At 35.8% G+C, this 17,138-nt stretch overlaps 1 protein-coding gene across 23 annotated transcripts in view; it reads left to right on the top strand.

Annotated features, from left to right (window-relative positions):
- The window catches only part of LOC5574328 (protein lap4), a 302,572-nt gene that overhangs the window by 86,176 nt on the left and 199,258 nt on the right, over positions 1–17,138 (top strand). For all 23 annotated transcript variants that reach the window (XM_021838909.1, XM_021838924.1, XM_021838930.1 and 20 more), the window contains exon 4: positions 6,184–6,352. In XM_021838909.1, coding sequence (XP_021694601.1) covers positions 6,184–6,352 — 169 coding nt within the window. The remainder of the gene's footprint in view (positions 1–6,183; positions 6,353–17,138) is intronic.

Genomic DNA, 17,138 nt, shown 5'->3' with positions numbered 1-17,138 from the left:
AATAAAACGTTCCAATAACAATAATCAGTGAATTCGGTGAAGCACAACTCTAACTGCCATAATCAAAATTCAGATAAAAAGGAATGAAATAATTTTTGACGTATTCAAATTATGACAATAGCTTGATGGGCGACGATGAAGGGCAACAAAAGTGTTTAGTTTATATTTTCAAAAGAGATTCTCAGCCTTGGGCTCCTTCATTCCGGAAACAAAAGTACGTTGCCTTCTGCTTGCTATAGTACACGCGATTCGGTTGTGACAAGTTTTAACAATCAGTTCTCGTTTATTCTTCAAAGATGTAACAAAGTTCCTTCTAGAAATTTCGTCGGAATTTCATATGGATTTTTTCGTTGGAGTTTTCAACGGAATTTTCTTTGGAGTTTCCTTTGGAATTTTAATCGGAATTTCCTTCGAAATTCCTTTTAAAATTTTTTATTGGACTTTTCTACGAAATTTCCTTTGAAATTTTCTACGGAATTTTCATCAAAATTGGAAATTTGTCCTGAATTTGCTTCGGAATATCCTGTGGAATTTCCTTCGGTATCTTTAGAAGTGCCCTTTTGAATTTTCTGTGGTATTTCCTTCGAAATTTCCTATGAAGTGTCCTTCGGAATTTCATTCTGAACTTTTCATTAGAATTTTCTTCGAAGTTTCCTTCCGAATTTCTTCTAGAGTTTGTTTCGGTATTTCCTGTGTAATTATCTTTGGAGCTTCTTTCAGAATTGTATTCGAAATATTATTTGGAATTTCTTTCGAAGCATTGGAATTTACTTTGGAATTTCCTTCGAAATTTTCTTTGGAGCTTTCTTTGGAATTTCATTTGGGATTTCTTTTGGACCTTTGAAATTTAGTACGGAATATTCTTAGAAATTTCCTTTGCAATTTTCTTTGGAATTTCTACAGAGTTTTCTTGAGAATTTCCTTACAAATTTGCTTTGAATATTCCATAGAAAATTCCTTAGAAATTTTCTACGAAATTTCCTTTTAACTTCTTTTTTTTATTGCAATTTGCTTCGGGATTTGCTTTGGAATTTTCTTAGGAATTTCCTTAGAAATTCCATTTTGAATAAGCTTTGGATATTTTTCAGAATTGTCGTCGGAATGTCCTTTGGAATGTGCTTCAGAATTTCTTTTAGAATTTTATTCAGTTGTTTTTTTTTAATTTTTTTTTTCGGGATTTCCCTTATATTTTGAAAGTTTCCATCGAAGTTTCCTTTGGAATTTCTTTTGGAGCTTTGAAATTTCCTTAGAAATTCCTTTTTGAATTTCATTCGGAATTTGCTTTGAATTTTTTTTATGGAATTTCCTATGGAGCTTTCGAAATTTCCTTTGGAATTTTCCACGGAATTTTCTTCGGAATTTCCTTTGGATTTTTTTCGGAGTTCCTTTGGAATTTTCTACGCAATTTTCATCAGAATTTCCTCTGAAATTTGCTTCGGAAATTCCGTTGGATTTTTTTTAGTTTCCTTCAGAATTTCCTTTGGAATTCCTTTATTACTTCCTTCAAAATTCTCTTTGAAATTTCTTTCAGAATTTCGTTTGAAGTTTACTTCCAAATTTGTTATAGAGTTTCCTCGGAATTTCTTTTGGAATTTCCTATGGAGATTACGGAATTTTATTTAGAAGTTTTGATTGGAGTTTTTAACGGAATTTTCCTTTGGACTGTTTTACGTAATTTTCATCGGAATTTACTTTGGAAATACCTTCGAATTTTTTTTTCGGATTTTTCTAAGGAGTATCCTTTAAAATTCCTTTGTATTCTTCGGAACTTCATATCTCATTTACTTCAGAATTTCCTCTGGAATTTCTTCATGAATTTCTTTCAGTAAGTTGCTTCAGGAAGTTATTTTGGATTTCTTTGGAATTACTTTCGGAATTTCCTTCTTCAGTTCTTCAAAATTTTCTTCGGCGTTTCCTTTGGAATTTCTTTCGGAATTTCTTCTGGAATTGCCTTCGGAATTGCCTTCAGAATTTCCTTTGGAATTCGCTTCGGAAGTTCCTTTGAAATTTCTTATGGAATGTCCTTTGCAATTTCTTTTAGAGCTGCGAATTTTCTGCGCAATTTTCGTCCGAGTTTTCTTTGGAATTTGCTTCGGAACATCCTTCAAAAATCCATTCGGATTTATTTTTATGGAATTTCCTTTTGAATTTGCTTTGGAATTTCTTTCGGGATTAGCTTTGGAATATCTTTTGGAGCTACCTTCGGGATTTGATTTGGAATTTTCTACGTTATTTTCGTCGAAATTTACTTTGCAATTTGCTTCGGAATTTCTTCTGGAGTTTCCTTCGGAATTCCTTTTGGAGCTTCATGCTAAATTTGATTCGGAATTTCATTTGGAATTTCTTTTGAAGCTTTGAAATTTTTTCGGAATTTTCTTCGGAAGTACCTCTATAATTTTCAATTCCTCTGGAATTTCCTTCGGAATTTTCTCTGGAATTTCCTTCGGAATTTTATCTGGAATTTCTTTTGGAATTTTCACTGGAATTTCCTTCAGAATTTCCACTGGAATTTCCTTCGTAATTCCCTCTGGATTTACGAATTTCCTTCGGTATTTCCTCTAGAATTTCCTTCAGAATTTTCTCTGGAATTTCCTTCGGAATTTGCAAAACTAAATTGGAAAGGTCACTGAGGCTCAATGCTTGATCTCTGAGATGAGTGCATCTGAAATCACGAAGTAGCAAGCGGATTTTGTATGAGACGAGGACTCCGAACTGGTTCAGCTTAGTGAAGCTTGGTGAGCTTGGCATTCCGAATGAAAAACACGCAAAACTTTTCAAATGACCTTTCTAACAATGAGAGGCTTCCTAGAAAACTCTTTTGTTGTTAACTAAGTTACCTTTACATTTTTTGTCGAACATTACGCAAATATTATGTAGTAGTCCACACCATAATCTTTCGGTAGATATTAAGGTTGAAATTTTTACAATGACACCATAATTAAGGAAAGTGGACGAGACTTTTGCGAGAAATTATGGTTTCAAACTGTACGAAAAATGATGCACCCTAATGGAAAATGAGAGAAACTCCCTAATGAAATATGTTAACAGTGTCCTACGATGATGTCGCATATCAAATGGAACTAGAGGCGCATGAATTCAAAGGAATTTAAAGTCTCTCTAAACAAAAATGAAGACAATGACCTACGATTATAAAAGAGGTGTTAAAATACTATTGTGCTAAAAAAAGGATCAAATTCAAAATTTCTTGATTATTTTTTAATTTTCGGCAAACACCAATGGAAAATAAGTGAGCCACCCTAATAAAATATCACGAATCTAATGAAGGAAATGCCCTACGATGATGAAAGAGGTGATAAAATACTATTGTTTTTAATATCCCATTCAAATTATGATTTTTCGACAGAAAGGCCCACCGTAATGGAAAATAAGTGAACCACCCTAATAAAATACCACATATTAAATGAAGAAAATGGCTTACGATAATGTGAGAGATGTTCCAATACTATTGTCTTCAATATTCAATTAAAATTTTTTTTTATTTTTTTATTTTTTTAACAAAATGGACCACCCTAATGAAATACAGTCGACTCTCCACATCTCGATGTTCTACATCTCGATATCTCTCTCTATGTCGATGATTTTTTCAGTCCCTTCACCCTGCATACATTTTCACTCTCCATATCTCGATATCCTCCTTATCTCGATATCTCCCTATCTCGATGTGATTTTCGTTCCCAATTTTCTCTCCCTATGTCGATATGCCAATTATCAAAGGCTACTAGACTAGATTTTAGAGTTTCAAAACAATTTGCGAAGACGAAATGACATCTGTTTGTTTTTGATTTTCTTGGCAACGGAGTGATTTTCAATCTAGTATCCGTTTAAAATTTGTTCTATGTCTCGATCTCTCCCTATCTCGATGGTCCCTTCGATATCGAGATGTGGAGAGGCGACTGTATCACATATAATATGCTTTCAGTGGCCAACAATGATATAGGATATGTTTCAATACTATTGCCTTGAATTTCTCAGCAATTGAATTCAAATCGTTCATTTCAAATTCAATTCACTCCCCCAACTCAAAAATTTACGAAGTCCCAAAAGGTCGATTTAAAAAAAAATTCCAAATAACACCAGATCTCGACGTTTCATGCATTTTTAAGACAAGTGGCAAAAAAAAAAATCGATTTCGGAAATTTCATGGGATTTTTCATGGGTCAAAAAAGCCAAACTTTGACCGCTTTGGGGGCCCACTTAATGAAGTCCGATTGAGCTCAAATTTTGCATGGGGACTTTTGTCGAGGAGACAAAACTTTTGAGCACTACCATTTTTTTAAATTCGAAAAATCGATTTTCTTTGGCACCCTAGTAAACACTCCCTTAGTAAAGGTAACTCCAATAGTGACATTGAAATAACTTTATGGCAAGCCTCCGCCCTGATCCCTCGATCAGCGATGTTGTCAAACATTTACTTCCAATATGTTCCACAAAATTCAACTAGACACCACTTTAAAAACGTCAAATGAGAACTTTATGCATACATCCTACCATATGTCCTTTCCAAATCAAATTTACTCAAATCTGAGCGCTCCATTGAAGCTGTGCAGAAATAGGCGACGAGACGATGGCAAACTATGTGCACTACTCTCGTTAGAGACCATTATGCTTCATGATAGTGCCCCTGGCAATAGAAACGGCCCATTATCTGCCTTACTTACCGAAGTGTGAACCGAGCCATCTGCCAGGCACTGCCCCGGACTAAAATCTATTTTCGTTCACTCTCTGGAGACCGTTTTCCGTATTTTCCGGTCCCCTTCCGTTGCCTTCATCGTTGTCTCCTCGCCACTTGTGTGCATTTACGGCGTTCCGACGAGCTTTTATCATCCTTATTAGGTGACGTACCAATCTTTGTTCAGCAGCAATCCTGGTGACTACTAAACTTGACGTGTCTTTTGTCAATACTGATGGAAAATCGCAGTTCTCCGGGATCAACTTTGACCATAAGCAAAACATACAGTATTGGACAATACATTTGCAACTATTTCGATTTCCCATACAAAATGGTCTACATTAAAGAGTAGTGTGTGGTGTTTCGATTCCGTTGCATGTTCCTGTGGGGTGAGTGACGGAATCGAGATAAATCGTGTTCGGTTCGCGATGCGCGAACGTGAAAAGTTATTTGTGTTCAGTCGAGGATAGATTGCCTCCTGGTGAGCTCGTTTCATGCTTATGATAAAATGTTTTTACCGTGGCAACGTTACGTCATTCTTTTGCATATAATTTCAATACACATATACCTTTCATTTTTCGTCATTACTAAAGATAATCTTTGAATAGTTTGATATTATGAACGTTGGCATACTGTTTTAATCCTTCACCAATATCTACGAATATCTTTTCACCACGAGATAAAAACAAAAAACTAGTTCTAAGTAAGAGTCGTATTTTCCTTCCTTTTATCCATGGATCGCATCAAGGATCAAAGATGACTCCCAGATCTTTTTCCACCTTCACTAACGAACTTTTCTCGTGATGATTGTAGAGATGCAGAGGTATTCTCGGTCTAGTGCAGTGCTTTCATATTTTAAGATAAATCGTATACTTGTCAAAAACATAACTTCAATCAAATCGGTGTCACTTTTGAATTCGTAACTGCAAAAAGTGCTTAGAAAATATATTTTAATTCAAGTTATGTTTGACATTATGGAAAAATTCCAATCAAATCGGTCCATAAATTACTGATATTTTGCGTACCAAATTTGACCGTTTGTATGAAAATTTCAGTAATTGCAAATGTATTGTCCACTGCTGTGTAACCTTCTGGTTCACTTGACGTGTCTAACAATATACACCTTGCTAGAGTACAAACGTTGCTTACATGTAGGAAAATTGCGAGCACGAGTTTGCCATTGTTGTTGTTTTGAATGCACCTCGCCCCCTTCTTTTCCACCCATTTCATCCATACCGGATCCATCGAAGTGCTGGTGCTAATGGGGGCAGCAGGCAGTCTAATTAATCTTGCGCTCTTTTTCTCGAACTGGTTTGCGAGTTCGCACCTCGTTCATGGAGCAGCAGCGTGGTGGCCAAGGTGACGTTCCATCCAACTTGCATCTCGACGGTGCAGTGCTAATTTTCGCCGTTGTTTATTGAATACCGGGAGGATCGGGTGCCCTTGTATTCCACGCCGTCTAATTGATTGTTCTTTTCCGTTTTTTTTTGCAGATATCGGTGACATTCCGGACGACATCAAACACCTCCGCAGCCTGCAGATCCTGGACTTCAGCTCGAATCCGATCCACAGGCTACCGGCGGGGTTCTCGCAGCTGCGCAACCTGACCATACTGGGGCTCAACGATATGTCGTTGACCTCGCTGCCACAGGATTTCGGATGGTGAGTACTTTTGATTTCATTATTTCTTTTAGTGTAAGTTTAATATTACTACACTTTGTCTATCTAACCGGAAATATTGCCGGAACAGATAAAAGTTCTCCGAAAACTCTTCAGATAATCCTTAGCTATCTTTTCTACAAACTCTCTGAGAACTATTTAATTAAATGCTATGGATCTTTCTAGAAACATAGAAAAAAAACTTATCTAGAAATCCTCTGTAACACTTCTAGTAATTGTTTGAAAACTCTAATAGGTATCTTTCGGGAATAAAACATCGAAAACCCGTTAAATTCTGCCACAAATTTTTTTGAAATTACTCTAGAAATCCTTTCTAAACTCAACCAAGAGCCTCCCAAAAACAATAGTCTTTTGAAATCCCTTAAAGCAGTTTCATAACTACTTTTACAGGAATCCTTGGCAAACTTTTCCAAAAAAATTACAAGAATCCACCAGTTTAGTTTAGTTTTAGTTTGAAAAACTAAAAGAATTTTATGGAATTCTTCCTGGAATCTATGCCATTTTTCCCATGTATCTTTTGGAAAATTTTCCAGAAATTATTTGAAAACTGTTTCAGAAAACTTCCCAGGAGTCCTTAAAAACTCTTCCAGCTGTCCTGGATACTTTCAGAAACTTTTTAGAACCCTCCAAAAACTGATTCACGTTTCCTCCAGAAAATGTTCTAGGTATCTTCCATAACATCTTTAAGGATTCTTCTTGATACTCCTGCAAGAATCTTCCGAAAAGCTTCAAGTATTAGACAAGAAAGATTTCCTCCAAAGCTTGGAATTTCTTTGCTTCAAAATTATTCTACGAAAATCTCTTAAAGACATTTCGAGAACTCTTCCAGGATTCTCCCTAAAACATCCTCCGGAAGCTTTTATAGAAATCAATCAGAAATTCCTCCAGGAATGTTCTGAAAATTCTATAAGAAAGCTCCCTAACATTGTGTCAGGAATCTTTTGGAAACTCTTTAGGGACCATTCATTAATTACGTAAGGGCTATGAAGGAAGGGGAGGGGGATTTGAGTGTTCATACAAAACACTTACCAGATAAGAAGGTGGGTGTCGCGAAATCGCCAAATTTGTCTTACGTAACTAATATATGGCCTCTTATGCGGTCATTCTAGACCACTTTTAGGGAAACTCCAAATACTCTTCTAACAATCCTCTGGAAATTTATCCAGAAACCTTCTAAAAACTTCCAGAAGCTTTCCTGAAAGTATCTCAGAAATCTCCCGGAAGTCTTATAAAAATCTTCCGAAAACTATCCTATGAGCATTCGGAAAACATTTTCAGAAAACTTCCAGAAATCTTTCTTACCAATCTTCTGCAAAATTTTCCTGAAAAACTCTTGTTAGTATTATCCGAATTCCCTTACGGAATTCCTCTGAAAACAGCCTGGAATCCTTAGGAAATGCTTCAAAAATTCTTTAAGGTACATCGAAAAAATCCATCTTCTCCAAAAAAATCTCTTCCTCTGAAGTCTAAAAACTGCCCAAGGAGTCTTTAAAAAGTATGACTCTTTAAGAAACTCATCCGGAAAACATCCGGAATTTCTTTCAGTAATCGTTTTGAGCAACTTCCAAGAACTGTGTGGAAATTGTAACAAACATTATTCTTATTTTTTAACGGAATTTGTCTTTTGGTAAATAAAAAACCTAACGAAAACTTTTTCAAGTATCCGTCAAGACTTCATGGATTTTTCAGTAGGTTTCTCTAATGAGATGAACTAGCTTAGGGCTGAAAATCTCAATAAGTAAGAAAGAAGTACAGATGATCATTCTAGGTATTATTGAAAATTTTTAACCCTTGGGAAACGTTTCACGAATTGCCAAACTAATTCAAAAACACTCTGCAAACTCTTTTGGAGTCCTCCTAGAACCCCATATACGAATCGTTCAAAAACTCTTCTAGGAATCCTTCATTTCAGGAATCTGCCGGAAACTCTACAAGAATTATTGCGAATTTGTCTCAAAAGTCCTCCGGAACGATTTCTAACAATTTTTCAGAAAATTTCCCATAAATCTTTCTAGTAATCTTCAGATATTCACCCACAGGCTTTTCAGGAATTCTCCTAAAAAATCTTGTGAAGCTTTTTTACGAATTTTCTAGAATCTCCTCAGAAAACTTCAGCGAATTCTCAAAGAAAGCACACGGTAAATATATCTGGAATCTTTAGCAAATTCTACCAAAAGTCTGTCGAAATGTTCTGTAAATTCTTCTAGAAACCCTCTGATATTTTTTTCTCGAAACATTCGAATACTTGTTAAAGAGCCATCTGAAAACTCGTCCAGGAATCATTTGGAAACTATCACGGGAATCTTAAATTTGAGAGTTTCAAAGCAAAGGGGTATAAGTGACAAAAACCTGCCTTATAGACAAACGGCTTTGAAGTTTATCAACAATTTTGTACTTCATTAAAATTTGCATGGAAGCCACAAACGAGCAAATTTTGTACGAATCAGGTTTGTTTTTCCTATGGTTGTAAAAATCTCTTAAAATACTGTTTATTATCACCAGGAATTTCTCTGAACATTCATCATGGAAGCTCTTGGAAGCAGTTTCAACAATCTGTCAAACTCTTAAAATCTACGTTTGGAGATCCTCAGTAGATTCTCCTTGGAAGAAGTCCTTGGATTTTTCAGGAGTTATTTGAAAAATTTCCAAGAATCTTGCCAAAACTATCCCGGGAATCTCCCAAAACTCTTCTAGCACTCCTCTAGAAACTATCCTACGATCATTCTGAGTTCCTACGGAAACAAATTCTTGTAGAAATCCACTGATCATTCTTCACCAAAAACTCTTCAACATGTCTTCTAAAGCGTCACTAGTTACTCTTCTGTAAACTTCTCCAGTAATACTCTAAATCCTTCCAGGAACATCTTTATTCATTTATTTTCCGTGAAGGCTACCAAAAGTTATAGGAAATTGTTCCATGAAATTTTCTGAAATCATCATGAAGCTTCTGTAGGAATATTCCAGAATCTCTAATAAACTCTTCCAGGATTCTCACGGAGACGCACCCAAGAATCCTCCGGAAACTTCCAAAAAACGTATGTCATATTCTAGGAGTCCTCCGAAAAGTTTATTTTTATATATTTTTTCAAGGACTCTTCTATGAATTTCTCAACATTCTATAAGAGATTATGTGGATACCTCTAGATACTTTGAAAATTCTTTTAAACTTTCAGCAAATTTTCTCAGGTATTCTTTGAAAAACTTACGAGAGTTGTTAAGCAACTATTACAATATTCAGAAGCTTCCAGCAAGTTTTTCCTAAATTCCCCAAGAGATCTTTCAAATATTCTATTAAAAAAAACTTCAAAAAATCATCAGGAAACTTTTCCAGGAATTACTGGCAAACTCTCTCTGTAATGCTTCGGAAATTCTTCCACGAATCATTCGGAAACTTTTCCAGGTAACTTTAAAAAATACTTCTAGCAATTTTATAGAAAATCGAATTTTTCAAACGTCTTTCTAGAATCAACATAATACTTTTTCAAGAATCCACGAAAACTGAAAATAGTTTCAAAAATGCGCTCTGAACTCTTCTAGCAATCTTACGACAGCTCCATACAGAAACTCTTCTGAGGAAATTGTAGAAATCCTCGAAGACTCTTCCAGGCATCCTTCGGAAGCTCGACCAGAGATCTCTCATGAAGGTCTTTCAGACTTTCTAACAATTCTTCGAATATTATTACAAGAAAGCTTAAATATTCTTTAAATTACATTGAACTACAAAAAAAAATCGAAACATTTGTGGGAAACAGAAGTTTGGAAACTTCCCCATATCTCTCGAAATCTTTTCCTGAATCGTTTCTGGAAGATTCTTGAAGAGATTTCGGGCGACTTGTGGAAATTTTCCAATTCCTGACATTCTTGCCAATAATCCTTTAGAAAATCTTTAACAAACTTCAAGAGCTCTCCCAGTACTCCCCCAAAACCACTTCCTGTAAACCTACGGAAAGTCATACAATAGTCTTTTCGATGACGTTTCCAAGACTCCCAGAAGAACTTCGCATCCTCCGAAACGCCTCTTAGGAATCCTAAGGATTCAAGATATCTTACGGCAGCTATAGAAGCTTCAGAAGCTCTTCCAATAACTGTTCGGAAATTCTTTCCAAAAAGTTAGGGACATCCCTCCAGAAAGCCTTTGGAAACTTCCAAAAATCCTCAAAAGCTCTTCCAGTAGGGTAATTCGCTAATTGTTGAACGCTACCCAAATGTTGAACGATCTGTAGAAACCATGTTAAAACAGGAAATTGAACCATTTTCAAACAGTTTCAATAAATTATACAGATTATTTTGTAAGTTAGCTGTACTATTGGACACAATAAATTTAATTAGCACATTAATTTCTTAAACGAAATATTTATTGAAAATTTTTATCGGTAGATGAAACGAAAATTTCAATTCTCTTAGAAAAAAAACTTAAGCTGGGGCTGCTATGAAATAAGCTGTGTAGTAAAACATACTACGTATATTGGGCTAAGCAACTATTCACGATATCAGTAAAAGTCTGCTTTAGTTATTTTCTAAACATCCGTACAATTTACTCGTACCTATTAATTACATAACAACTTTTTCAATTGCACTTTCGTTTCACGTACATTTTCCATTTGTTGAACACTAGCATAACATGACAGTCTTGGTTTCATCGACAGTATTGCCAGATTTTTGATTTTCGTAGCAAATACCTATATTGAAATGAAATATTGCATTACACAATATAGTATTGTTTATTGCTTCAAATATCTGTTGAATAATTATTATTAAAAAATCCTATAATGGTGTCTGTTGCAATGATGAAAAACGCGATTCAGTAAAGTATAATTAATTGCCATCACCGTTTGTTTGTTTACATCATGATTGAAATTGCGCATCGGCTGCCGATTTATCCGGAGTATAACCTCAATCTCGCGGATGATGCTGTAATGTCGAAGGTAATGTACATTAGCAGAAGCCGCTAAAGTCTATGGAGTGCCGAAGGGGACGATCCACTTCCGTCTCAGCCCAGAGTGGTCAGGGAAAGTGGTTCGCGGACCTTACCCTGTCCTCACAACCGACGAGGAGCGCGAACTTGCAAGTTGAATGAACGCGGGAGTAAAGCGGTCAACATTTAGCGACAATCGTTCAACATTAGGATAAGATGGGTTATGTATGTGTTTAACAATTGGGTGTAGACTATATTTTTAAATATATATTATTTTTATTTCAAAATGGACATTACAGTACCAAAAATGTAACAGGAATAATGTTAAACAATCGCCTACGGTGTTGAATGCTTTTTTTAGAAACCTTTCTATCAGAATTTCCATTAAAATCAAATAACATAAAAACGTCTATCTTAACCGTTCAACATTTGGCGATTTACCCTACACCAAAAAAAAATTTAAAAATGAAATATTCTGAAAATTCTACTAGTTCTTTGAATCTTCCCAAATTCTTCTCGATAACTTATTCTTTTAGGGGTGCTTCGAAAACTTTCAAAACATTCTAACGGAAACTTCTACAGGAATGTTCTAGAGAAAATATTCCAGGAATCCTCTCGATCGTTTGGCAGAGATTTGCTCGAAAATCTTAAAACAATCACCGTAAGGAAAACTCTTCCCGGAGTCCTCCGAAGATGCTTGAAAGATTTTCCGGAAGCTTCAGAGAATCTTCAATTAACTCTTTTAGCAATCCATCGAAAATACTGAAAATACATGAAACTCTTCAATGAATTTTTAAAACATCCTCTAGGGCTCCTCTGGAAACTATCCAGTAATTCTACGAAAACTTCCAAAAAAACTCGGAGCATCCTTCACAAATGTTTTCGGGAAGTCTACCAGAAAATATAAGAAATTTGTCCCAAGAATCGTACAGAACTATTTCCAGGAATGTTTCAAACAATCTACCAAGAACCTTACAAATGCTCATTCAAAAATTCTTCGGAAAAGCTACAAGAATTCGCCAGTAAATTATTCTAGGTATGTTTCCTAACATTACACTTCAGTAGTCGTGCTGCCGTGTTTTGTACAACAAAGGTGATAAAATCTCGCTTTTCGTACACAGCATCAGCGCGGTGCTTCTGGCTGCGATCAGCTGTCCGACGATTGGAAGGCAAAATTGTTTTAAAATCCCTTTAGAAATACTACAAGAAATCCCCCGGAAGCTGTTTGAAGAACCCTCCTTCAGGAATTTCTATGGAAATTCTCCCACGTATCTTTCAAAAACTATCTCTGTTTCGAAAATTTTAGGAAAAAACTAAGTCTCCAAAAACTGTTCCAGAAATGCTCCGTAAATTTTATGTAATCTTTGTATGTTTTGTCTTTGGAGTCTCACGGAATATCTTCCGGTAATACTTCAGAAAATCTAGAATTAAACTTTCGCAAACTCTATCAGATATCCTCTGAAAGCTTTCAAGCATTCTCCGAGCGCTTTCTCAAACTTTTCCAATAATTTTCCAGAATATCTTGCAGAACCCTCGCAAACTTTTCCGGGAATCTTCCGGAGATTCATTCTGGAGTCCTCCGAAATTCTTCCAGGAATCCTCCGGATGCTTTCCCAAAAACTCGGAAACTTTCTTCAGTAATCATCTTGAAAACTTGTTAAGAATCACTCGGGAATGCTTCCAAGAATCCTCTGGATACTTCCAGGAAACTTCCTTCCGAAAACTTATCAAGTAATCCTTCATAAACTCTCACTATTCTTCCGAATAATTTCTGAAAACAGGAGAATGTTTTGTCAACTTCCAGTCCTCCGTCGTATCTTCCAAGAGTCCTGCAAATGCTCTTCCACAAATCTTCCGAAAGTTTTCGCCACGAATCATCCTTAAACTCTTGCATGGATTCTCCGGGATTCCCCAACATCCTTCGGTAATTGCAAAAACTAAATGATGCTGAAATTCTCCAAAAACTATTTCATAAATCTCATGGCAACTCTTCCAGGAATATCTCGTATATATTTCCGGAAGAAAATTCCATAAACCCTTCAAAAACTCATCCAGGGATCCTCCAGAAATCATTATAGGTATCTCATAGGAATCTTCTAGATACTCTAGTAAGAATCCTCAGTAACTTCAAGTATTCGCCAAGAATACATATCAGAACTCTTTCAGCTTTCCTCACAAAACATTCTCCGGAAGCTTTTAAAGAAATAACTCAGAAACTCTTCCGGTAATATTCTGAAAATTCTTCAAGAAAGCTCCCGAAAACTCCTTATGAAATCCTCGAAGCCCGCTTTTAAGGTATTCCCCGGAATGTCTTCTACGAAGCACCTTTTTTTTATAAAATTTACTGTCTACAATGTCTAGTATAAAAATTCAATTACATATTATTACATTGTTTGTAGAATTCATAATCATCGACTGTTTTGTTTGCATTATTTTCAGTTAAATAATTAAACATAATAGATAAAGTTTTTAGCAAAAATGTTCTAAACGATCTGCTGACATTGTTGAAAATGGGAAACATCCAGTCTTCGAAGCTGAGGGCACGCAACCGATGGTTGCACCCATATGTGATTGTTCCTACTACATGTCGTCCCCTTGATGCTACAACTAGATAACTCGAAATTTGAAATTTTTGACTTCAATATGCCAAAACATTTTTCTTAATTAGATCTGTAAAATACCTACAGCTCATAAGCGTGTAATTCAAAATACACAAGTTAAAGGTTATCTTTCAACCATATCCTCTGCGATTAACCGTCACCTTGTAAAACGGTCATATTTTCAAAGTTGCACATCCCAAAATTTTGATTTTCGAGTTATCTAGTTGTAGCATTAAGGGGACGATGTAAAGATATGATGCACGATCGTTTCAGGTTCTCCAGGACAGTTATTGCAAAAAGGATCCATGCGTCTGTTCCGTTTGAATAGTGTTTCATTGGTTAGCATTTTCCCATGTAAAATCGCATACCATGTTGACCGATGAGATGATTTCAAGTACTTGGAGTGTACGTTTTTGAAAATTTTTATCCAATCACGGTTAGGGTTTTCCTGAATTTGGAGCTTTCATACGACTTAGAAAGAACTGATACACTTCACTTGATGTAGGGTTTCTTGATATGTTTTCGGGGAGGAAAGCCGTTTCTTGCACTACTGTTTTAACATGCTCATATCGCCGAGGAACTTGTATGATGTTGGGAGGATTTGCATTACTTTCAAGAAACGACCATAAAAAGGGTAGATCACGAGCAATATGCATCATCCTGTTAACCAGTAACGCTTTAGCCTTGATTGATGGTGAATGCAAGTTGAGACCACCCTTTGATTTTGGTAGAATGAGAGTTTCGAAAGCTATTCTTGTCCATGTCTAACCATACCAAAGAAATGAACCTATTCGTGAAATGAATTTACCAGCAAACTTTTTTGGTAATGGTAAATTGGATGCAGTATACCACAACTTAGATGATGCGAAGGTATTGATCAGAATCACCTTTTGTACAATGTTCAACTGCCGATCGTTGTTCATCCAAACACATTTCTGAAACCCGTTGAGAACATTGGTCCAATTTTCATGCAGAAGAACATCGAAATCCTCATGAAACGCAATTCCCAAAATTTTTACCGAATTTCTAATCTGCAGCCATCCACTTGCGACTGTCAATGGTATTACACCTATCATTATTGCACTGGTTTTTATTGTGTTGAGCATTGCTCCCGATTCAAGTCCGAAAGCATTGAAAGTTTCGATTACAGAAAGTTCTAATTCATTCTCGATGAACATAGTCGTCTGCATATGCATTCAGTATCGCTCGTGGAAATGTCACCGAAAGTTTATCCAGCAGCGGTTGGAGGTATATTACATAAAGCAACATCGATAAGGGATCTCCTTGACGTACAGATCTCTGTATCTTAATTTCTTCTGAGAGTTTTCCATTGATCAAAATTTTTGAATGACTATGTCTTGCAAACTGCATTAGCAAGTTAATCAATCCTTGATTGAAGTTCATTCCTTCCATTGTTTTGGCGAGAAAGTTGTGTTCGACTCGATCGAATGCAGGGGACGGACCTGGTGTAGTGGTTAGAACACTCGCCTCTCACGCCGAGGACCTGGGATCGAATCCCATCCCCGACATAGTCACTTATGACGTAAAAAGTTATAGTGACGACTTCCTTCGGAAGGGAAGTAAAGCCGTTGGTCCCGAGATGAACTAGCCCAGGGCTAAAAATCTCGTTAATAAAGTCAAACCAACCAAACCATCGATCGAATGCATGATCGAAATCTAATGCAATCAGAAGAGAATTGTGGTTGCTGTGTTTCAATTCACAAACTCTATCAATGATCCTTGCTGTTGCCTCAAATATGTTTCGTTTACCGTTTGAACATTTTTGCTTCTCCGATAAAACAAGCGGTAATAGATCAACCATGCGATTTTTGATTATTCTAGTGATCAGTTTAAAGTCGAAATTTAATAGTGAAATAGGACGATAGCTATTGACATTATCGTTCCCATGCTTTTTCCTCACCAAAACCAAAACGCCATAAAAAAAAGTTTTACCTGCTTTTCCGCCTAAAACATCGTTATTTTTTTTTTTTTTTTTTTTTTTTTAATTTCTTTATTAGTATCATTCCAAACATTACATTTCTTATATCTAGGTGTTCTGTGTTATTAGACAACACTATCATCCTAATTTGGTAAAACAAATTTAAGATTTAATTAACATTTTGTTAACAACATATTACATTTCATTTGCCGTAGCAGTTCAGTTTTTTTTACAGGTGAGTTGATTTCACCTGCTTATAAGAGAAAAAAAAAACGTTTTTAATATACTTAACCTAACTTAACCTAAACATATAACGCATTAATCGTGGCAATAGAAGATTGCAACGATTTTTGCCTGAAATTATTAATGATTGTATTTGACATTTGTTCCAATGTTTCAACATTGGATATTCTATGTAACTCATTGGTAATATACCAGGGAGGAAGCCTCAGAATCATTTTCAAAATTTTATTTTGAATTCTCTGCAGAGCTTTCTTCCTGGTATTACAACAGCTAGTCCATATTGGTACAGCATACAACATGGCTGGCCTGAAAATTTGTTTTAATATCAAAAGCTTGTTCTTAAGACAAAGTTTTGATTTTCTATTAATAAGGGGATAGAGACATTTTACATATTTGTTACATTTGGCTTGAATGCCCTCAATGTGATTTTTGAAAGTTAAATTATTATCTAGCATGAGCCCTAGATACTTAACATCATCTGACCAATTTATTGGAACCCCTCTCATCGTGACAACATGTCTACTTGAAGGTTTCAAATAAAGAGCTTTTGGTTTATGTGGGAATATTATTAATTGAGTTTTGGAAGCATTAGGAGAAATCTTCCATTTTTGCAAGTATGAAGAAAATATATCCAAACTTTTTTGCAATCGACTACAGATGACACGCAGGCTTCGACCTTTGGCGGAGAGGCCTGTGTCATCCACAAACAAAGATTTTTGACATCCCTGAGGTAGCTCAGGTAAGTCAGATGTGAAAATATTGTATAATATTGGTCCCAAAATGCTGCCTTGAGGAACACCAGCTCTTACAGGAAGTCTTTCAGATCTGGAGTTCTGATAATTAACCTGAAGTGTACGATTTGACAGATAACTTTGAATTATTCTAACAATGTATGTTGGAAAATTAAAGTTTTTTAATTTAACAATCAAACCTTCATGCCAAACACTGTCGAATGCTTTTTCTATGTCTAGAAGAGCAAGACCAGTAGAATAGCCTTCAGATTTGTTGGAACGGATCAAATTTGTTACACGTAAAAGTTGATGAGTGGTCGAATGTCCATGGCGGAATCCG

This window comes from Aedes aegypti, chromosome 1, assembly GCF_002204515.2.
Source record: "Aedes aegypti strain LVP_AGWG chromosome 1, AaegL5.0 Primary Assembly, whole genome shotgun sequence".
NCBI lineage: Eukaryota > Metazoa > Arthropoda > Insecta > Diptera > Culicidae > Aedes > Aedes aegypti.
The sequence above is the reverse complement of the archived record's forward strand: the minus strand, read 5'-3'. Positions and strand labels throughout refer to the sequence as shown.